Source organism: Lithobates pipiens, unplaced genomic scaffold (genome assembly GCF_037356315.1).
Source record: "Lithobates pipiens isolate NorthernLeopardFrog02 unplaced genomic scaffold, aLitPip1_a1.2 Scaffold_117, whole genome shotgun sequence".
Classification (NCBI taxonomy): Eukaryota; Metazoa; Chordata; class Amphibia; order Anura; family Ranidae; genus Lithobates; species Lithobates pipiens.
In genome coordinates this window covers 161687-185557 of record NW_027507704.1, presented here as the reverse complement: position 1 = coordinate 185557, position 23871 = coordinate 161687, and the positions used below count along the sequence as shown (strand labels likewise).

At 49.6% G+C, this 23871-nt stretch overlaps 2 protein-coding genes across 2 annotated transcripts in view; both read right to left on the bottom strand.

Moving 5' to 3' along the window:
* Positions 1 to 1901: 1901 nt before the first annotated feature.
* LOC143973794 (uncharacterized) overlaps positions 1902 to 23871 on the bottom strand; it is a 64250-nt gene continuing 42280 nt past the window's right edge. The window contains exons 8-14 of the mRNA XM_077474650.1: positions 20994 to 21582; positions 11355 to 14356; positions 11199 to 11273; positions 9674 to 9784; positions 9256 to 9366; positions 4688 to 4828; positions 1902 to 4432 (exon numbers count right to left, since the gene is read on the bottom strand). Of these exons, the coding sequence (XP_077330776.1) occupies positions 3894 to 4432; positions 4688 to 4828; positions 9256 to 9366; positions 9674 to 9784; positions 11199 to 11273; positions 11355 to 14356; positions 20994 to 21582 (4568 nt within the window). The 3' untranslated portion in view covers positions 1902 to 3893. The remainder of the gene's footprint in view (positions 4433 to 4687; positions 4829 to 9255; positions 9367 to 9673; positions 9785 to 11198; positions 11274 to 11354; positions 14357 to 20993; positions 21583 to 23871) is intronic.
* On the bottom strand, positions 4835 to 7782 carry LOC143973795 (uncharacterized). Its single transcript, XM_077474651.1, has 2 exons — positions 7261 to 7782; positions 4835 to 7197 (listed from the first exon to the last, which is right to left on the bottom strand). Exon 2 carries the CDS (start codon positions 5822 to 5824, stop codon positions 4862 to 4864), a length of 963 nt encoding a protein of 320 aa, XP_077330777.1. The 5' UTR covers positions 5825 to 7197; positions 7261 to 7782; the 3' UTR covers positions 4835 to 4861.

Sequence of the window (23871 nt, the reverse complement as noted above, 5' to 3'; positions counted from 1 at the left end):
GTTTTTAATACAAAAAAAGTCAACCTTCAAATAATTATGTTCAGTTCTGCACTCAATACTTGGTCGGGAATCCTTTTGCAGAAATGACTGCTTCAATGCGGCGTGGCATGGAGGCAACCAGCCTGTGGCACTGCTGAGGTGTTATGGAGGCCCAGGATGCTTCGATAACGGCCTTAAGCTCATCCAGAGTGTTGGGTCTCTCAACTTTCTCTTCCCAATATCCCACAGATTCTCTATGGGGTTCAGGTCAGGAGAGTTGGCAGGCCAATTGAGCACAGTAATACCATGGTCAGTAAACCATTTACCAGTGGTTTTGGCACTGTGAGCAGGTGCCAGGTCGTGCTGAAAAATGAAATCTTCATCTCCATAAAGCTTTTCAGCAGATGGAAGCATGAAGTGCTCCAAAATCTCCTGATGGCTAGCTGCATTGACCCTGCCCTTGATAAAACACAGAGGACCAACACCAGCAGCTGACATGGCACCCCAGACCATCACTGACTGTGGGTACTTGACACTGGACCTCAGGCATTTTGGCATTTCCCTCTCCCCAGTCTTCCTCCGGACTCTGGCACCTTGATTTCCGAATGACATGCAAAATTTGCTTTCATCCGAAAAAAGTACTTTGGACCACCGAGCAACAGTCCAGTGCTGCTTCTCTGTAGCCCAGGTCAGGCGCTTCTGCCGCTGTTTCTGGTTCAAAAGTGGCTTGACCTGGGGAATGCGGCACCTGTAGCCCATTTCCTGCACACGCCTGTTCACAGTGGCTCTGGATGTTTCTACTCCAGACTCAGTCCACTGCTTCCGCAGGTCCTCCAAGGTCTGGAATCGGTCCTTCTCCACAATCTTCTTCAGGGTCCGGTCACCTCTTCTCGTTGTGCAGCGTTTTCTGCCACACTTTTTCCTTCCCACAGACTTCCCACTGAGGTGCCTTGATACAGCACTCTGGAAACAGCCTATTCGTTCAGAAATTTCTTTCTGTGTCTTACCCTCTTGCTTGAGGGTCTCAATGATGGCCTTCTGGACAGCAGTCAGGTCGGCAGTCTTACCCATGATTGCGGTTTTGAGTAATGAACCAGGCTGGGAGTTTTTAAAAGCCTCAGGAATCTTTTGCAGGTGTTTAGAGTTAATTAGTTGATTCAGATGATTAGGTTAATAGCTTGTTTAGAGAACCTTTTCATGATATGCTAATTTTTTTGAGATAGGAATTTTGAGTTTTCATGAGCTGTATGCCAAAATCATCAATATTAAAACAAGAAAAGGCTTGAACTACTTCAGTTGTGTGTAATGAATCTAAAATATATGAAAGTCTAATGTTTATCAGTACATTACAGAAAATAATGAACTTTATCACAATATGCTAATTTTTTGAGAAGGACCTGTATAGCGACATGTATGCAAAACGTGCAAAAAGGTTCCCCCAAAAAAGTGCAAGTGCCAAATATCCAAAAAGATCCCACCATCCGAGGGGGGCGCCGATGGTCTGCCCCGGCCTCTCACCTCAAATAGATCGATAAATGCGCCTTTCTACTAAACGCAGATTCCACAGCAAACGATCGATTTGCAGGACATCCGGGAACGCGGAGCCCTCTCAGGGGGATCTATCAATCGGCTCATTCACATGTCAGAAAGGAAGAGGAGGGCCCCATGGTGTAGTATAGCAACAAATATTTAAATATTAAAAAAACGTAGCAACTTACAACCAAGCAGCGTGATAAACGTGCAGACTCCCGGCCTCCCGGAAGGGACGGCACCCGGCTCTTTCCCCCTTCGCACATCGATTGGTATTTTATGCACTTTATTCATTATTATATGTGAGGTTTATTTTACGTTTTTTACTAAGCGCCACATTGTTATATTTTTATATAAAGAAAAACAGACAGGATTAGGAATTTCAACTTTTACTGAATCCAAATCTTGGAACAAGCCTTCTCTTTAAAAGGCAAATGTTTTTTGAACATAAAAAAAAAAAAACGTAAAAAAGACAATATATTAATAATATAGAGCATATAAAACATTACAATATATTACATTGTACAGTATATATTTTAAAGCTGAAGTTAAGGCATAAGAAAAAGAATCGCACATACATTCTCTGTAGCTTTAGTGATGGAACTTGCCTCTAAGGATGTCGCACATTGCACAGGCAGCTGGACCCTGAAGAAGTCTCCTGTGCAGGGGATGCCCCGTCCTCTTCCTGTCAGCGTTGGATCTCCTGCGACTATTACAGGCAGTGTAACCAATCAAAGAACATTTCCCCATTAAAGGAGAGGGGGGGGGGGGGGTGGGGAGGAGTGGCGAGTGCTCAGCAGGAACTTTTTCACAGCAGCTTCACAGAAGACGCGAAGTGTTGAAAGGTTAGAGAAAGGAAGAGGATGGGCATCCCTGCAGTGGGAGTTAGTATTGCGGAGTCAGGAAGAGCATGGGGCATCCCTGCAGTGGGAGTTAGAAGTTCAGAGTCAGGAAGAGGATTGGGCATCCCTGCAGTGGGAGTTAGTATTGCAGATTCAGGAAGAGGATGGGGCATCCCTGCAGTGGGAGTTATAATTGCGGATTCAGGAAGAGCATGGGGCATCCCTGCAGTGGGAGTTAGTATTGCGGAGTCAGGAAGAGCATGGGGCATCCCTGCAGTGGGAGTTAGAATTGCAGATTCAGGAAGAGGATGGGGCATCCCTGCAGTGGGAGTTAGAATTGCAGATTCGGGATGAGGATGGGGCATCCCTGCAGTGGGAGTTAGTACTGCAGAGTTAGGAAGAGGATGGGGCATCCCTGCAGTGGGAGTTAGAATTGCGGATTCAGGAAGAGGATGGGGCATCCCTGCAGTGGGAGTTAGAATTGCGGATTCAGGAAGAGGATGGGGCATCCCTGCAGTGGGAGTTAGAATTGCGGATTCAGGAAGAGGATGGGGCATCCCTGCAGTGATTTCTCCAGGATTCAAAAGTTCAGAGACAGGACGAGCATGGAACATCCCTACAGTGATATCTCCAGGATTTGGAAGTTCAGAGTCAGAAAGAGGACAGGGAATCCCTGCTGTCATTTCTCCAGAATTCAGAAGTTCAGGAAGTGAATGGGGCATGCCTGCAGTGAGATTCAAAAGTTCAGAGTCAGGAAGAGGACGGGGCATCCCAGAAGCGATCTCTCTAGGATTGAGAAGTTCAGAGGCAGGAAGAGGACGGGGCATCCCAGAAGCGAACTCTCTAGGACTCAGAAGCTCAGAGGCAGGAAGAGGACAGGGCATCCCTGCAGTGATTTCTCCGGTATCCAGCTGCCTGCACAATGTAGGATATCCTTCATTCCAGGGACGTTGGCTCACTAAAGCTAGAGAGGATTTTTTCTTTTGCCAATCCTCAGCTTTAATCAATATCCTTATAAAAGTAGGGTTCTATACAACCGAATAAATATGATGTACAAAATGAATAGGTCATCAAAAGTGCAAACTGTAGCCTTAAAAATGTAAAAGGAATGTTCTCCGAATATTCAGAGTCCCGAGAAGAAGTGTCCACCATAAATGGAGACTAATGAAATAAACATGGACCTTTTCCCATCAATCTTCACCAGTAGCACCACGATTGGTCCACTCTGTGAATCTCCATCGCCCCCTCGTCAGAAAGGCGCACTGACCAGAGAAGATGGACCTCACAAGCGATCTTCCCGTCCCTTATTGCTTGTAAAAAAAAACGGTTTTGAGGCAGAAGCTCCACATCTCGCATCTCTTCAAACCCAACGATCACTGCTTGGCAGATCTTGAACTCCAGGCTTGTGAGCAGGAAGTCATGTGATGACATCACCTGCTTAGTCCCACCCTACGCGTTTCATCCAAACGTCTTCATCAGGAGCGTAGATCTAACATCTTTACGAATAAAAGAACTTTCTACAAATATATACCAGAGGGGCCCTTACAAGGAGCCCCCTTCTTTTTCTTCACGAGGACGTCTTCTCCTACCCCGTGCTGTCCGGGCTCTTTGTGTGGGCTCCGCCCTGGCGGCCGGGCAGAGCCCCCGATAGATATCCTCCAGATTTCGGCTTATGGTGAGCAAGTGGCGCTCAATGCGTTGCTGTCCTCTCTGCATGGCCAGGAAGTGCCGCCTCTGTTGCTGCACCCGCAGGTCACGAGTCCGTTGTGACCTCCTCTGCAGAAGCAGCTGCTGCCTTTGTACCTCAAAGAGCAGCCACAGCTGCTGGTCGCTGTTCAACGGTGGAGGAGGGGGGCTGCCAGGGCCAGATGGGGGGCAGTCCTCCATGACCGGTCCTGGGGAATATGCTCCAGTGGTTGGTGGTGTGGGCACATCCATGTAGAAGGGTGGGGAGCGGAACGAAGGATATAATGTTTGGGAACTGTGGGGTAGAGGGGCAGAGCAGGAAAGGTCCAATGGCTCTTCCATTGATGAAGTCTCATCCTCGCTCTCAGACTCCAGTTGTAGGGTGAAGGTCGGGCCTCCGGGAAAGAAAACAAAAACCCAAATTAATGATATGAGCAACATTCCGATGTGAACTTCTGTCCTACAATAAATGGAGTCTCCAACACAACCCCCCCCCCCCCCCCCCAGGCTCTCTACCCTGAAACAATTGTCATTGGCCCCATACTCCCCAGCAGGTGAGCCCATAGACTGTGCGATGGAAGGCGATTTGGAATTGCACAGAAGTGGCAGGGTGGTGTAGATCCCAGACAAGGCCCCAGATTTCTACTTACCTCTAGACCCTCCCAACCCAGTCTGGGGACTGTGGGGGAGGGGCGCAGAGCTGGAAAGGTCCAATGGCTCTTCCTCCAAAGAAGTCTCATCCTCACTTTCCGATTCCGGCTGCAGGAGGAAGGTCGGGGTGAAGGTCAGGCCTAGGAAAGGCAACAAAGACAAACTTAACCACTTCACAACTGGAGGTCAAAACAGAACTTGAATGCCCAAACCCAATTTTGCTCTGTGTTAGTAAATCTGTCAATATCACCACACCCACTTCCTGTATCCGGGTGGATCATACCGCCCTCATCACCACACCTACTTCCTGTATCCGGGTGGCTCATACCACCCTCATCACCACACCTACTTCCTGTATCCGGGTGGCTCATACCGCCCTCATCACCACAACTACTTCCTGTATCTGGGTGGCTCATACCGCCCTCATCACCACACCTACTTCCTGTATCTGGGTGGCTCATACCACCCTCATCCCCACACCTACTTCCTGTATCCGGGTGAATCATACCGCCCTCATCACCACACCCACTTCCTGTATCCGGGTGGCTCATACCACCCTCATCCCCACACCTACTTCCTGTATCCGGGTGAATCATACCGCCCTCATCACCACACCCACTTCCTGTATCCGGGTGGCTCATACCGCCCTCATCACCACACCTACTTCCTGTATCCGGGTGAATCATACCGCCCTCATCACCACACCCACTTCCTGTATCCGGGTGGCTCATACCGCCCTCATCACCACACCCACTTCCTGTATCCGGGTGGCTCATACCGCCCTCATCACCACACCTACTTCCTGTATCCGGGTGGATCATACCGCCCTCATCACCACACCCACTTCCTGTATCTGGGTGGCTCATACCGCCCTCATCACCACACCCACTTCCTGTATCCGGGTGGCTCATACCGCCCTCATCACCACACCCACTTCCTGTATCCGGGTGGCTCATACCGCCCTCATCACCACACCTACTTCCTGTATCCGGGTGGATCATACCGCCCTCCTCACCACACCTACTTCCTGTATCCGGGTGGATCATACCGCCCTCCTCACCACACCTACTTCCTGTATCCGGGTGGATCATACCGCCCTCCTCACCACACCTACTTCCTGTATCCGGGTGGATCATACCATGTTTTTTCCAGGACAAATTTGGGACTTTTTGGGGAAATGGTAATGGGATCTCTCATGATTTTTTTTTTTTTTCCCCTTTCATAATAAAAGGCCCAAAACGGTATAAAAATATAATTTCTAATCTTTAACTATATTTTTATGGCATTACCATGACCCACCACCGAAAAAACCTGTAAAATAAGTTCTCCACCTCCTGACAGTCACAGCGATACCGCATATGTGTGCGATATTATATAGGAGGGCCAAGAAACAACAGTATCCAAAACTCTGTCCCAATTAAAACACACCGACACCAAAACTTTCACCAGCACCAAATATAAAACCCTTTCTTACCCAAAACACACCGACCCCTATACTGCAACTGCCACACCAACAATGACCCTAACTGCCACTAACACTGATACTGCCACACCGACAATGACCCTAACACCGATACTGCCACACCAACAATGACCCTAACTGCCACTAACACCGATACTGCCACACCAACAATGACCCTAACTGCCACTAACACCGATACTGCCACACCAACAATGACCCTAACTGCCACTAACACCGATACTGCCACACCAACAATGACCCTAACTGCCACTAACACCGATACTGCCACACCAACAATGACCCTAACTGCCACTAACACCGATACTGCCACACCAACAATGACCCTAACTGCCACTAACACCGATACTGCCACACCAACAATGACCCTAACTGCCACTAACACCGATACTGCCACACCAATAATGACCCTAACTGCCACTAACACCGATACTGCCACACCAATAATGACCCTAACTGCCACTAACACCGATACTGCCACACCAATAATGACCCTAACTGCCACACCAACAATGACCCTAACTGCCACACCGACAATGACCCTAACACCGATACTGCCACACCAATAATGACCCTAACTGCCACTAACACTGATACTGCCACACCGACAATGACCCTAACACCGATACTGCCACACCAACAATGACCCTAACTGCCACTAACACCGATACTGCCACACCAATAATGACCCTAACTGCCACTAACACCGATACTGCCACACCGACAATGACCCTAACACCGATACTGCCACACCAACAATGACCCTAACTGCCACTAACACCGATACTGCCACACAGACAATGACCCTAACACCGATACTGCCACACCAACAATGACCCTAACTGCCACTAACACCGATACTGCCACACCAACAATGACCCTAACTGCCACTAACACTGATACTGCCACACCAACAATGACCCTAACTGCCACTAACACCGATACTGCCACACCAATAATGACCCTAACTGCCACTAACACCGATACTGCCACACCAACAATGACCCTAACTGCCACACCGACAATGACCTAACACCGATACTGCCACACCAACAATGACCCTAACACCGATACTGCCACACCAACAATGACCCTAACACCGATACTGCCACACCAACAATGACCCTAACTGCCACTAACACCGATACTGCCACACCAACAATGACCCTAACTGCCACTAACACCGATACTGCCACACCAATAATGACCCTAACTGCCACTAACACCGATACTGCCACACCAATAATGACCCTAACTGCCACTAACACCGATACTGCCACACTAACAAATTATGTGAACACTACCACCAACTAGAAAATTCTTTATTGTGGAGAAGCATAAAGAAATATCATGTAAATACTGTTAATATATGACAACCAACAAGGAAGATCCAAGCATATTATATACACAGTTAACATTTGCTCTGCCTTTTTAGGTGAAATGGGCTTCCTCAGGAGATTCAAAGCCCAATATTGCAAGGAATTCCAGGTTATAAATTGATAATTCCAACAAGCCGTTTGGGCCTACACCCACCAGGACCACCCCAAAGATATTAGTGAACCATAGAGGGAGCAATTCAATGCAAGGACTCTCATCCAAATAGTCCAAAGAGTGGACTACCAGGTGCACCACAAGCAGACCAAGAAGAAAGAAGAAAAAAGAAAAAAGGGGGTAGAGAAAGCAAAGCTTTGGTCAACAACAGTCACTCAACCAATCATTTGGGGTCGGAGACATTGGGAGTCCTCAGCTGTAGCGCATTCTGCCCCTCCCTTTTTTTTTGTCTCCTTGCGGCCCACCTTGTAGTCCAACCTGTGGAGTATTTGAAGGAGAGTCCTTGCCCTGAATTGCTCCCCCTATGGTGGGTGTAGGGGCCCAAACGTCTTGCTGGGATTGTTATTGATTATAACCTGGAATTCCGTGTACAATATGTAGTGCTTTGAAAATCCTGGGGAAGCCTATTTTGGTCGAAACATGGTCGAGCAAATGTTAAAAAAAATAAAAATAAAAAAATAAAAGCGGCCGGAACACCCCTTTAAGTCAGCAGCTACAAACACTGTAGCTGCTGACTTTTCATAAAGGACACTTACCTGTCCAACGAGCCCGCAATGTCAGCTGTCCCGTCCATCGGATCGGCGGCCGGCGCCACCATCCTAACGAAAGGAAAAAGGCAGTGGAGCCTTGCGGCTTCACTGCCCATTTCCTACGGCGCATGCACGAGCCGCGCAGCGCTTTGTGAATGGCCCCGTTGTTTCTTGAGACACACACACACACGTCCCAGAAGACAACGGGGCCACTCGCCGAGGAGGAGGAGGAATTGAAAAAACAGCACCGTGGAATAGCAAGAGGCAGATTAGGAAGACTGCCTAGCAACAGGGGTTTCTGGTGAGTAAAAAAAGTATTTTTTTTTTTAAATATTTTTTAAAGAATGTGTAATTTTATTTAGGGTGGCCCCCCACTTTAACTGCATATATACCTCGTTTACATATTCCTGGTTGGTTTTAATATTTAGAACCATTTAGATGCTTATGTACAAGGAAGAATTCGCTTTTTTATCACGCCTGCGTCTCCTGGCACCTTTAAAATCCCCTTTTCCAAAAATGAATACAATGTTCCGAGCGAGTAGGGAAGCACTGCCAATCCCTTGTGACGATGTGCAATGCATGAGGTCGTGGGGCATTTTTTTTTCCCCCAGCAAAAATGGGGTGAACACAGGCGGTGAGGAGGCGTCACATCCCCTCTTCATAGAACGTCGATCACCTTTGAAGAGAGATCTGAATGCTGATCACTTTTCAGAGGAGCGGTGGTTTTAGCCGTAGGGTTTGCTTTGTGCCTCCCGTTCCTTAGCAGTGAAGATTTCAAGTATATCTGAATATAAATTGTGTCCTGTGCAACTGTGACGTGAAGCCCAGCAGAACACTGTTGGTTGGGACCACACAAAGACCAAAACGTCCATCACGTCTGGACCTTCTAGGTGTTTGGGGGGGGGGGGGGGGTGCAGTGCATAGCAAGCCAAGGCTTCCAATGAGGTGAGCTTCATGGAGACCTTCACCTCGGTCCAGCTTGGACCAGATGGCAGATTATACTTACATCGGGACCCCTCTGACCGGGCTTGGAGTGAGGCCCCTGAGGGCCCTGGCAGCTCAGAATCGGCTCCGTCCTCCTCCTCCTCAGTCTCCATCGGCTCAGAATCCACAGAAACTGAAAAGTTAAAAAAATGAGGGATCAGAAAAAGTCTACACTCCGTTCTAAGAAAATGCAGCAAGTCCTGTGGAAAGTTGACCAACGTGGATGGTGTGGCTTGGCTCCATGTTTAGAGGGGAAAGGTTAATCTTCTGGAATTCATACACTGAACATCATTATCACAGGTATGAGTGCCGGGGCCACCAGAATCCACCATTGTCCCTATAGTGGGCCAAAACATACGACTCAAAAATCAAGGGTGCGGCTGTTGATGTTCTGCAAAGCACAGAAGGTGAAAATTACCAATCAGATGATTTCTACTTACTACTGGATCCTCCCGACCCAACCTGGAGCTCAATTCGAGATGGCTCCGACTGCTCACTGCCGGCTCCATACTCCTCAGCGTCCATGGGCTCCGACTCTGCAGGTACCGAGACTAAAAAGAGAAAATCGGAAGAAGAAAAGTCTACAATTAAAACCAGCAAGGTTAAAGAAATTCAGCTTACAATGGCCATAAAATAGAAGGTGCACACCATGGAAGGTCGGTGCATACCTCCAACCCCTCCATCATTACATGACCCTGAAGTGACAAAGGGGCCAAAGGGAGGACCCATCACACAGGACAGGCATTAGACACTCAGAGAATGGAGGAGAGATAGGAGACACAGGACACCGGAGAGGGGGGTATAATACCTCTTCTATTACAGGGAATGGAGGGGAGGTAGGAGACACAGGACACCGGAGAGGGGGGTATAATACCTCTTCTATTACAGGGAATGGAGGGGAGGTAGGAGACACAGGACACTGGAGAGGGGGGTATAATACCTCTTCTATTACAGGGAATGGAGGGGAGGTAGGAGACACAGGACACCGGAGAGGAGGGTATAATACCTCTTCTATTACAGGGAATGGAGGGGAGGTAGGAGACACAGGACACTGGAGAGGGGGGTATAATACCTCTTCTATTACAGGGAATGGAGGGGAGGTAGGAGACACAGGACACCGGAGAGGGGGGTATAATACCTCTTCTATTACAGGGAATGGAGGGGAGGTAGGAGACACAGGACACCGGAGAGGGGGGTATAATACCTCTTCTATTACAGGGAATGGAGGGGAGGTAGGAGACACAGGACACCGGAGAGGGGGGTATAATACCTCTTCTATTACAGGGAATGGAGGGGAGGTAGGAGACACAGGACACCGGAGAGGGGGGTATAATACCTCTTCTATTACAGGGAATGGAGGGGAGGTAGGAGACACAGGACACTGGAGAGGGGGGTATAATACCTCTTCTATTACAGGGAATGGAGGGGAGGTAGGAGACACAGGACACCGGAGAGGGGGGTATAATACCTCTTCTATTACAGGGAATGGAGGGGAGGTAGGAGACACAGGACACTGGAGAGGGGGGTATAATACCTCTTCTATTACAGGGAATGGAGGGGAGGTAGGAGACACAGGACACTGGAGAGGGGGGTATAATACCTCTTCTATTACAGGGAATGGAGAGGAGGTAGGAGACACAGGACACTGGAGAGGGGGGTATAATACCTCTTCTATTACAGGGAATGGAGGGGAGGTAGGAGACACAGGACACTGGAGAGGGGGGTATAATACCTCTTCTATTACAGGGAATGGAGGGGAGGTAGGAGACACAGGACACTGGAGAGGGGGGTATAATACCTCTTCTATTACAGGGAATGGAGGGGATGTAGGAGACACAGGACACCGGAGAGGGGGGTATAATACCTCTTCTATTACAGAGAATGGAGGGGAGGTAGGAGACACAGGACACCGGAGAGGGGGGTATAATACCTTGTCTTGTGCCAAAAGTTCAAAGAAGTACCTACCTGTGCCCTCAGAAGTTGTGGATGAAGCCTCTGCTGCCTCTCGCTGTGTGGCATTCAGAGATGGAGTAGAAGGTTCTGCAATGAAAATGGCAATTTACAAAAGGGCGTAGTATTGAAAACAAATCAGACACCATTCTCAAACAATTTGATACTTACCGGGAAGATCGGTGCCATCATCTTCATGCTGATCACGGATGGATTCCTCTCTCGAGACCCGTGCCTGGTCTCTGGGGACATGCGAGATCCGCTCCTTCTCCTGAGGGACATGTGACACTGGCTCCATTTCCTGCTCCTGGGAGATACAGGTCCCCTTCTCCATCTCCCGGCCATGGTGGACATGTGACACCAGCATCATGTTCTGTCCTTGTGGGACATGTAAAAGCCGCTCCATCTCTTGGGAGACATGTGACATCTGCTGCATCTCCTGCCCCTGCGAGACATGCGAGGCTTGCTCCATCACCTGCGAGACATGCGAGGCTTGCTCCATCACCTGCGAGACATGCGAGGCTTGCTCCACCACCTGCGAGACATGCGAGGCTTGCTCCACCACCTGCGAGACATGCGAGGCTTGCTCCACCACCTGCGAGACATGCGAGGCTTGCTCCATCACCTGCGAGACATGCGAGGCTTGCTCCACCACCTGCGAGACATGCGAGGCTTGCTCCACCACCTGCGAGACATGCGAGGCTTGCTCCACCACCTGCGAGACATGCGAGGCTTGCTCCATCACCTGCGGGACATGCTCCATCACCTGCGAGACATGCGAGGCTTGCTCCATCACCTGGGAGACACGCGAGGCTTGCTCCATCACCTGGGAGACACGCGAGGCTTGCTCCATCACCTGGGAGACACGCGAGGCTTGCTCCATCACCTGGGAGACACGCAAGGCTTGCTCCATCACCTGGGAGACACGCGAGGCTTGCTCCATCACCTGGGAGACACGCGAGGCTTGCTCCATCTCATGGGAGACACGCGAGGCTTGCTCCATCTCATGGGAGACACGCGAGGCTTGCTCCATCTCATGGGAGACACGCGAGGCTTGCTCCATCTCATGGGAGACACGCGAGGCTTGCTCCATCTCATGGGAGACACGCGAGGCTTGCTCCATCTCATGGGAGACACGCGAGGCTTGCTCCATCTCATGGGAGACACGCGAGGCTTGCTCCATCTCATGGGAGACACGCGAGGCTTGCTCCATCTCATGGGAGACATGCAACACCTGCTGCATTTCTGGTTCCTGGGGGACATACAGGATATAATTTGAGGCTTGCTGCATTTCCTGGGGGACATGTGACACCTGCTGCATCTCCTGCTCCTGTGGGACATGAGACACCGGGTCCAGGTCCTGGGATAAATGCGACATCTGATTCATCTCCTGTTCCTGGGAGACATGCGACACCAGCTTCCCCTCCTGGAGGACATTTGAGGCTTGCTGCATCTCCTGGGGGACACATGGCACCTGCTGCATCTCCTGCTCCTGTGGGACACGTGACACGTGTTCCATCTCCTGTTCCTGGGAGAAATGTGACACCAGCTTCCCCTCTTGGAGGACATTTGAGGCTTGTTGCATCTTCTGTGAGACATGCGACACCTGTTCCATCTGCTGTTCCTGAAGGACCTGCGACACCTGCTCCATTTGCTGTTCTTGAAGGACCTGCGACACCTGCTCCATCTGCTGTTCTTGAAGGACCCGCGACACCTGCTCCATTTGCTGTTCTTGAAGGACCTGCGACACCTGCTCCATCTGCTGTTCTTGAAGGACCCGCGACACCTGCTCCATTTGCTGTTCTTGAAGGACCTGCGACACCTGCTCCATCTGCTGTTCTTGAAGGACCTGCGACACCTGCTCCATTTGCTGTTCCTGAGGGACTTGTAAAACCAGCTTCATCTCCTGCTCCTGGAGGATGACATGAGACTCCTGCTGTATCTCCTGCTCCTGAGGGACATGTGACACCTGCTCCATTTGCTGTTCCTGAGGGACATGTGACACCTGCTCCATCTGCTGTTCCTGAGGGACACGCGACACCTGCTCCATCTGCTGTTCCTGAGGGACACGTGATACCTGCTCCATCTGCTGTTCTTGAGGGACACGCGACACCTGCTCCATCTGCTGTTCATGAAGGACCTGTGACACCTGCAACATTTCCTGTTCCTGGGAGACATGCAACACCTGCTCCTTCTCCTGTTCCTGAGGGACTTGTAAAACCAGCTTCATCTCCTGCTCCTGGAGGATGACATGAGACTCCTGCTGTATCTCCTGCTCCTGGAGGATGACATGAGACTCCTGCTGTATCTCCTGCTCCTGGAGGATGACATGAGACTCCTGCTGTATCTCCTGCTCCTGGAGGATGACATGAGACTCCTGCTGTATCTCCTGCTCCTGGAGGATGACATGAGACTCCTGCTGTATCTCCTGCTCCTGGAGGATGACATGAGACTCCTGCTGTATCTCCTGCTCATGGAGGATGACATGAGACTCCTGCTGTATCTCCTGCTCCTGGAGGATGACATGAGACTCCTGCTGTATCTCCTGCTCATGGAGGATGACATGAGACTCCTGCTGTATCTCCTGCTCATGGAGGATGACATGAGACTCCTGCTGTATCTCCTGCTCATGGAGGATGACATGAGACTCCTGCGGTATCTCCTGCTCATGGAGGATGACATGAGACTCCTGCGGTATCTCCTGCTCATGGAGGATGACATGAGACTCCTGCTGTATCTCCTGCTCATGGAGGATGACATGAGACTCCTGCTGTATCTCCTGCTCATGGAGGATGACATGAGACTCCTGCTGTATCTCCTGCTCATGGAGGATGACATGAGACTCCTGCTGTATCTCCTGCTCATGGAGGATGACATGAGACTCCTGCTGTATCTCCTGCTCATGGAGGATGACATGAGACTCCTGCTGTATCTCCTGCTCCTGAGGGACATGCGAGACTGGCTCCAACTCCTGCTCCTGAGGGACATGCGAGACTGGCTCCAACTCCTGCTCCTGAGGGACATGCGAGACTGGCTCCAACTCCTGCTCCTGAGGGACATGTGACACCTGCTGAATCTCCTGCTCATGGGGAATGAGGGGCATTTCCTGGGGTGGCTCATTCCCAGATGTCAGCGTCGCCTCTTCATCTGCCATGTCTCTCTGTTGAATGTGCCTGAAATACAAGAAAAAAAACAGAAAAGAAAAAATAACATTTGGACTTAAATTACGCAAAGGTCGTAAAAAAAGGTCTAAATAAAACTATGACGGAATTGTTAGCTCCCACTAGACCTCCCAGCAGCTGCCCTGTATTATACAAGTCTGGGGATGCCATCAGGGAAGTTTGGGGGTAAAATTTAGGTCATGCCTGGACTACACTAACTTCATGTGCTTGTCAACCCTTTTGCCTCGAAAAGTCAACAACGTCCTCTCCAATCCTGAGCCTGCACATGGCTCAGGTCCTTCTTCCATTTACATGGCCCAGCTCTTTATTCTAGCCGCTCCTCTCCAATCCTCCAGAGATCTTGGTTAGCCATGGTCCTTCCATCACTCGCAGGGCCCAGCTCTTTATTCTAGCCGCTCCTCTCCCATACTCCAGAGAACTTGGTTAGCCATGGTCCTATCACTCGCAGGGCCCAGCTCTTTATTCTAGCCACTCCTCTCCAATACTCCAGAGATCTTGGTTAGCCATGGTCCTATCACTCGCAGGGCCCAGCTCTTTATTCTAGCCGCTCCTCTCCCATACTCCAGAGATCTTGGTTAGCCATGGTCCTATCACTCGCAGGGCCCAGCTCTTTATTCTAGCCGCTCCTCTCCAATACTCCAGAGATCTTGGTTAGCCATGGTCCTATCACTCGCAGGGCCCAGCTCTTTATTCTAGCCGCTCCTCTCCCATACTCCAGAGATCTTGGTTAGCCATGGTCCTATCACTCGCAGGGCCCAGCTCTTTATTCTAGCCACTCCTCTCCAATACTCCAGAGATCTTGGTTAGCCATGGTCCTTCCATCACTCGCAGGGCCCAGCTCTTTATTCTAGCCGCTCCTCTCCCATACTCCAGAGATATTGGTTAGCCATGGTCCTTCCATCACTCGCAGGGCCCAGCTCTTTATTCTAGCCACTCCTCTCCAATACTCCAGAGATCTTGGTTAGCCATGGTCCTTCCATCACTCGCAGGGCCCAGCTCTTTATTCTAGCCACTCCTCTCCAATACTCCAGAGATCTTGGTTAGCCATGGTCCTATCACTCGCAGGGCACAGCTCTTTATTCTAGCCGCTCCTCTCCAATACTCCAGAGATATTGGTTAGTTATGGTCCTTCTTCCATTTACATGGCCCAGCTCTTTATTCTAGCCGCTCCTCTCCAATCCTCCAGAGATCTTGGTTAGCCATGGTCCTATCACTCGCAGGGCACAGCTCTTTATTCTAGCCGCTCCTCTCCCATACTCCAGAGATCTTGGTTAGTTATGGTCCTTCTTTCATTTGCAGGGTACAGCTCTTTATTCTAGCCCAGTCAGTCATTCTCAACCTTTTCAACAAAGAGGAACCCTTGAAAAAAACTTTCCGGTCTCAGGGAACCCCCTACTAAAAATACTATATCTACAACTCATGATACATTAGTGTGACGATCGATGGGAAGAATGCTCTTTACACTTGGTCATTGGGTGTAATTACCCCCTTACAGATAGCTAAAAAAAAAAAAAAAACTGGTTTCAGTGGAACTTGAGAGGCAGAATTTTGCCCATTGCTCATGGAACCCCTAGCAACCTTTGGAGGAACCCCGTTCTAGCCTCTTGTTGGAATTGAACATGACACATCTAAAAGTTTCTACATATCCGTTTGTACAACCAAGCACCAAACACAATCTGCATAGCAGAAGGAGTTCTCTTCAGCCCACCTGGTGTGCACGGAGCTTCAAATAGATTTAGGACAATGATGGCTCCGGTCTGTCCGTGAGGACAAAAAGGGGGCCTAATGAGCGGGAAGGGCGTCCGAGATCGAATCACAAGATGTGAACCCAGTCGGAGCAGTTGCAATTCATGGGCAAACACTGCCCCCCCCAGAGGCCAAGTATGGCAGGACTGTCAGAGATATTTAGCCTGGGGGAGGAGACGCCCCAGAGACACCGATTCGTCTACAGGCAGAGGGGGGTGGGCAATGGGATGTGGTGTGGCCGAGGTGTGTTTATCAAAAAGGGATTCATCAAAGAGCTGCCTCTTATTCCATCATGAGGTTCAGTCACGAGGATCTGCTAAGTATACTGCTTGTATGCTATGTACTCTTGTAATTTCTATTTATACCTAAGCTTTCTTATCTCCTTGGGAAATAAATGAGATTTGTTTGATTTTTAGACCGTGTGTTTGGGTTCATAGCTAATTGCTGTAGTATTGTGATATTAACGATAGCATGTGCTCAGAGTGATAGACTAACTAATCTATAGGGACTAGACAAAGTAATACATAACTGATAATAATAATAGGTTGGTATTGATCAGTTACTTCACCTCTCCTCTCCAATACTCCAGAGATCTTGGCAGGTCATGGTCCTTCTATCCCTCACAGGGCACAGCTCTTTATTCTAACCTCTCCAATACTTCAGGGGATCTTGGTTCAGTATTGTCCTTGTTCCACTCGTAGGGTACAGCTCTTTATTCTAAACTCTCCAATACTCCAGAGATATTGGTTAGTTATGGTCCTTCTTCCATTTACATGGCAAAGCTCTTTATTCTAGCCTCTCCTTTCCAATACGCCAGAGATCTTGGTTAGGTTTGGTCCTTCCTCCGTTTGCAGGGCACACCTGTCAGGGCTGGCTTAGCCCTTCCTTCTCTGGGATGGCTGCTCAGCTGTCGGCTAATTGCCAGCTCTCATCTCTCTACAGTTACCCAGCTGTTCCTGATCCTGCTCGTCTGACCTGCCTACTTAAAGCTGTCCAGCTCACTTCATCTCTGCCTTCGCCTTGGTCACATCACAAGAAACCATCTCCTGCGGTTCTGTTTAAAGACTGGATTGCTGGCATCCCTTCTGGCTCCTTACCCTGCTTGCTGTTGCTCCACTTGGATCCCCGACTTCTGGCCTGGCTGATTACCCGATCTGGTTATTGAACTCTGGCCTGGCTGACTACTCGATCCAGCTACTGGACTCTGGCTATACTTTGACTACGCTTTTTCTATTTACCTTTTTTATTAATAAACAAGTGTGATTTAATTGTACTTCTGTCTCGGTCTGATTCATGGTTTCTGGCAACACCCCTTTATTCTAACCTCTGCTCTTGAATACTCCAGGGTTTTGGTTAGGTATGGTCCTTCTTCCATTTGCAGGGCACAGCAATTTATTCTAGCCTCTCCTCTCCAATACTCCAGAGATCTTGGTTGGGTAAGGTTCTGCTTCCAATTGCAAGCCAAAACTCTTTACTTTAGACTCTCCTCTTCAATACTCCAGGGTTCATGGTTGGGTATGCTCCTTCTTCCACTTGCAGGGCACAGCTCTTTATTCGGGCCTCTTCTCTCAAATGCTGCAGAGATCTTAGTTATGGCCCTTCTTCCATTCACATGGCACAGCACTTTCATTTTTAGCTTCTCCTCTCCAATACTCCAGAGATCTTGGTTAGTTATAGTACTTCTATCACTAGCAGGGAAAAGCTCTTTATTCTAACCTCTCCTCTTGAATTCTCCAGGATTTTGGTTAGTTATGGTCCTTCTTACATTTGCAGAACACAGCTCTTTATTCTAGCCCAGTGATGGCGAACCTTGGCACCCCAGATGTTTTGGAACTACATTTCCCATGATGCACCTGCACTCGGATGTGTAGATGAGCATCATGGGAAATGTAGTTTCAAAACATCTGGAGTGCCAAGGTTCGCCATCACTGTTCTAGCCTCTCCTCTGCAATACTCCAGAGATCTTGGTTAGGTCTGGCCCTCTTAGAAATGTCCCCAATCCCTCAATCCTGCTTACAGAAGAATCTGCCCTTCCACTTCCCAAGACTGGAAAGTCCTAGTACCTTCCACAAGGAAAAATCGCATCATTGTACCTACCTGTGTGATACCGGAACCCACACATAACTTGGTTCTGATTATTTTTCACGATGTGGACTTTTATGTGCCAGTTTAACACTTCTAAATGTGAGTGCATTTTATATCTTTTCATCGGAATAAAAGAAGTCTTTTAACAGTCTGCATTTAGAGGCGCCCCTGTATTTCCTCTCTTACCCAGGAAATACCCACACTTCGCTGTGTCCTTCAAGACCAACATTGAGACAGAAGCTTGGACGTCTCCAAGACCCAACAACACCCAGGCCAAGTAATTTTGTATATGCAGGAATACAAAGAGCTGTTCATTGAGGAGACAACCTCTCAACAAATGAATGGCCCAACAAAGTCTACAGGCTGAGACTCAACGGTCTTCCTACCACCCTAAAAAGGAAAAGAACATTCTTTTGAGGACAGTGAGGTCACATTTTGGACAAACTGGTGGAAGAGGCCATCTACATCAGACTGGAATAATAATTCCTGACCAGGATGTAAAACAGGGAGCGGTTCTAACATCTCTAAGGGTGGCACAGTGGTGTAGTGGTTAGCACTCTCACCTAGCAGTAAGAAGGGTTGCTGGTTTGAATCCCAACCACGACACTACCTGCCTGGAGTTTGCATGTTCTCCCTGTGCCTGTGTGGGTTTCCTCCGGGTACTCTGGTTTCCTCCCACAATCCAAAGACATGCAGGTAGGTTAATTGGCTTCTGTCCAAAATTGGCCCCTAGTATATGAATGGGAATCTAGGATTGTGGGCTCCTTGAGGGTAGGGACCCATGTGAGTGTACGATGTACAGGGATCAGGACAATTGTCGACACCTCACTCAGGTTGAACTGGATGGACTGGTGTCTTTATTCAACCTTACCAACTATAAAACCCCATGACAACAACTCACACCTTCAGGAACGGACTAGGACCAACACCTATGCAGACCCCGGGCACCAAGGATGAGGTCAATAGAACAGGGAGGGGGTTCCACAATTCTCACACCTCCCATACTGTTCAAAAGGAAAGATGAACATCTCCACCTTCTTTGGCGATTGGATGAAGGTTCTACCAGGGTGGCTATAAAGGCTGGGATATCTTCCCGATAACTCACTAGAACTGGAGCTACGAAATGTCATCAACATTAAAGAACAAGTCCAGATTAATGCGAGTAGAGATAACCTGACCTGGATGCCCGAAAACCTTCACAGATAGCCCAGACCTGGTTTATGAATGCTGAGTAAGGTTGTGTGTTAAGAAGTGTGATTAGGTTCAAACTAGAGCTGCAACTAACGATTAATTTGTCTGTCTACTAATCTATCGATTATTTTTTCGATTAGTCAACGACTATCCGATTATTTTTTTTATTTTTATTTTTTAATGAATCTAGTGGTTTTTTTTTTGATTAGCTAATTAATCCTTTGGATAACCTTGAGAGTATTGTATTGTAGAGTATTGTATTGTATTATAGAGGCGGGCAGTGTATTGTAGAGTATTGGCAGGCAGTGTATTGTAGAGTATTGGCGGGCAGTGTATTGTAGAGTATTGGCAGGCAGTGTATTGTAGAGTATTGGCGGGCAGTGTATTGTAGAGTATTGGCGGGCAGTGTATTGGCTGGCAGAGTATTGCATTGGCGGGCAGAGTATTGCATTGGCGGGCAGAGTATTGCATTGGCGGGCAGAGTATTGCATTGGCGGGCAGAGTATTGCGCTGGGTATGGAGGGATGGCTGCTTCCATCCGACCTCTCCCTTCCACTGCACAGATCAGTACAGAGAGGGGAGAGAGAAACCGGCGTCATGTCATGACGCCGGTTTGTTTACATGTGATCGCTCCATCGGAGCGATCACATTGTAAACACCTGGGTGTAGAAAGATGGCCGCCGCTTCGGAGCTAGGCCGAAGCCGCGGCCTCTCCTAAGGCCGAGACCGTGGAGCGCTCCGCGGATCGCGGCATGTGCGCTCGGATCGGCGACGATCCGTTGCACCCCTAGGGACGGCGGCACGGAAGGGGAGAAGAGAGGGGGACAGCGGCACGGAGGGGGGAGAAGAGAGGGGGACGGCGGCACGGAGGGGGAGAAGAGAGGGGGACAGCGGCACGGAGGGGGAGAAGAGAGGGGGGCGGCGGCATGGAGGGGGAGAAGAGAGGGGGGCGGCGGCACGGAGGGCAGCGGTAAATACTAAGCACTACCCCCCACTGTAACGCATCAACGACCTGCACGCACATCAACGTATTTTCTTAGTCGACGCGTCGTGGCAGCTCTAGTTCAAACCTATCCTTAGCTATTTAGGTCAGATATTCCTTTATAATGGTCCTAGGATTCAAGCCAAATTAATTCCAGGTATGAATATATCACTGTTAAATATTGGGGGGGGGGGGGGACGCTTGCTTGGCATGGGCACCATTCTCCCAAGGGATACAAGGAGTATTCTAACTAGATATGGTGGATAGGCAAGGGTGGCGATATCCAATCAGAGAACACCTTGTATCTGTTGAGAATTAGTACAAGACGTCCTCAAAATAGCGGCAGTGCCGAGCAGTAAAGTGAGTAGCTAATGTAGCAAATATTTTCCTTCCATAGGGATTGGTCAGGTATGGAATTTGTAGACCAATGCAACCACACAAAGATATCCATACCTGGAGTTCAGGGTTAACCTTCCATTGGCGGAGCTGAAGGCCAGGAACGTATTGCATATAATCTACGAGGGTTCTTCAAAAAGTTTCCGCACAAACTCAAAAAGTGTGGACGTTTTTTTTTTGAAGACCCCCCCTTGTACATCTTTATGAAAAATACATAAAAAGTCTTACATGGTGACGCCATAGTCGAAGGCGAGCTCCGTCCCCACGTCGATGTCTTCTTTGGCCATCAGCAGTATGATGGGGGTTGTGCCATTCTTCACATATCTCACTTCGGGTTTGAGGTTGGGCTTCCTCTTGGAATGGTTTATTTTCCTGCCGTAGGTGGACAGTCCAGGGTGGCAGGGACACGGGACGCTTTGGGCGTCGATGCAAAGTCTCCGCTGGTGTTTCTTGTCCTTGAAGAAATACAAGTAGCACATCTCTCCTGGAGCAATGGAATTCATGATCTCCTCGCCGCGTTCGTGGCTCACCACGAGCCCATGGCAGTCGCACACAAAGTCTCCTTTCTGGAAGGGTAGAGTAGTGATGACCGTCTCGCCCGTGTTCCCGGCTCGGTCCTCCACGATCGCCAGTCCTTTCCAGTCCTGGGATTCCACCAGCCTTTCTATTTCTTCGGTATGATCCACCTTCCCTCGATCCACGCCGGGCTTCCAGCTCTCCAGGATATCCGGGAGTCTCGGGGCATTGTACCTCCAGCCTTGTACCTTCATGTAGGAGCGGACCTGGTCTTCAGTTGGTGGCTTCCTTTTGAAATGTCCTAAAGATGTAGGAACACGGGGGGGGGGTCATTATTTATAAAACTTGATTGGTTTAAACTTTTTTTTGTGCGATTCCCCCACTTCCCATTCCTCAATAAATTTACAAGTTTAAAGGGTGAGGGCCGCTGGATTTTTTATAAGGTCTTCCTAGCTTTCTTAGTGGTGACCCGCCCCATAGCTACCCAACTTCTCACTCAGCTCCTTCAATCAACCCTTTTCTTGCCAGTTATTGGCTCAATTGTCTTGGGGAGGAAGGGTACAGGAGACCCAAAAACAGCAGCAAAAATCCCTCCATACAAAAAAATAATAATATAATTTAGGGATGAGCCGAGCGTATTTGGCATTCAGAATGGGCGAATGTGACGGCTTCCTGCCGTCAGTGGTTGATAAGGAAGCAGCAGGTGCCTGCACCAACCACTGACCTCAACCAGCCATTCACTTACATGGCTGGAAATACCCAACCAAGTGGCGGGGATAGGGGGGGGGTCACAGCATTGCCTAAATATGGCCACATAACAATAACATTGTAGCAAATATAAACGTTGTCATATTTGGTCAATGATGTCACCTCTATCCCCACCCCCTTCCCATATATTGCTGATGCTGCATAGCTTTAGGCTCGGTTCACACAGGGGGCGACACACCTTGCCGCACCTCGACCTGCCGCGACTTGCAAATGACTTCTGTATAGAAGTCAATGCAAGTTGCCCGAGGTCGCCCAAAAGTAGTACAGGAACCTTTTTTCTAAGTCGGAGCGACTCGAGTCGCTCCTCTTAGAAGGGTTCCGTAGTACAGAACGGGGGCGACTTGTCAAGTCGTGCCGCCTCCTGTGTGAACCGAGCCTTAGGGTCCCTCAGCTTTTTCCGTTCAGTGGGCATTGTGATTGACCCGGATCGAAAATTGTTGGCCATAGATAAAGGGGCTTTCAGATTCCGATAAGTGCCCCTTCCCCACTCCCCACATACCCCCAACAACGATGGGCCAGGGTTGCGGGGAAGAGGCCCTTGTGCTCATCAGCATGGGGACAAGCTGCTATGTGAGGGGGGGGGGGGGATCACCACCTGGAAAGGTACCACCCCTATGTTAGCACCTTGTCCCCATGGATAGGACACACCTATGTGGGGGGGGGGGGGGGGGGGTTGTCAGCACCTTGGAAAGGTACCAATATGTTAGCACCTAGTTCCCATGGACAGGACACCTAACATAGGAGTGGTATCTTTCCAGGAGGTGACCCCCCACATAGCACCTAGTTCCCATGGTGGACAGGACACCTAACATGGGGTGGTATCTTTCCAGGTGGTGACCCCCCCCCACATAGGTGTCCTATCCATGGGGACAAGGTGCTAACATAGGGGTGGTACCTTTCCAGGTGGTGACCCCCCCTCACATAGCAGCTTGTCCCCATGCTGATGAGCACAAGGGCCTCTTCCCCACATAGGTGTCCTGTCCATGGAACTAGGTGCTATGTGGGGGGGGGGGGGGTCACCCCCTGGAAAGATACCACCCCAATGTTAGCACCTTGTCCCAATGGACAGGACACCTATGTGAGGGGGGGGGGGGGGGGGGTTGTCAACACCTAGAAAGGTACCACCAATATGTTAGGTGTCCTGTCCATGTGAACAAGCTGCTATGTGAGGGGGGTCACCACCTGGAAAGGTACCACCCCAATGTTAGCACCTTGTCCCCATGGATAGGACATACCTGTGGGGGGGGGGGTCATGTTAGGTGTCCTGTCCATGGAACTAGGCGCTATGTGAGGGGGGGGGGGGGGGGGGGTCACCTCCTGGAAAGATACCACCCCAATGTTAGCACCTTGTCCCCATGGATAGGACACACCTATGTGCGGGGGAGGGGGGTTTCAGCACCTGGAAAGGTATCACCAATATGTTGGCACCTAGTTCCCATGGACAGGACACCTAACATATTGGTGGTACCTTTCCAGGTGGTGACCCCCCACATAGGTGTCCTGTCCATGGGAACTAGGTGCTATGTGGGGGGGGGTCACCACCTGGAAAGATACCACCCCAATGTTAGCACCTTGTCCCAATGGACAGGACACCTATGTGAGGGGGTTTGGGGGGGGGGGGAGGTCATCACCTGGAAAAGGTACCACCCCAATGTTAGAACCTTGTTCCCACGGACAGGACACCTAACATAGGGGTGGTATCTTTCCAGGTGATGGAAGCCCCCCACCACATAGCACCTTGTCCCCATGGACAGGACACCTATGTGATATGGGGTCACCACGTGTAAAGGGTATGTGGCCTGGTATATTTGCTACCGGGGGG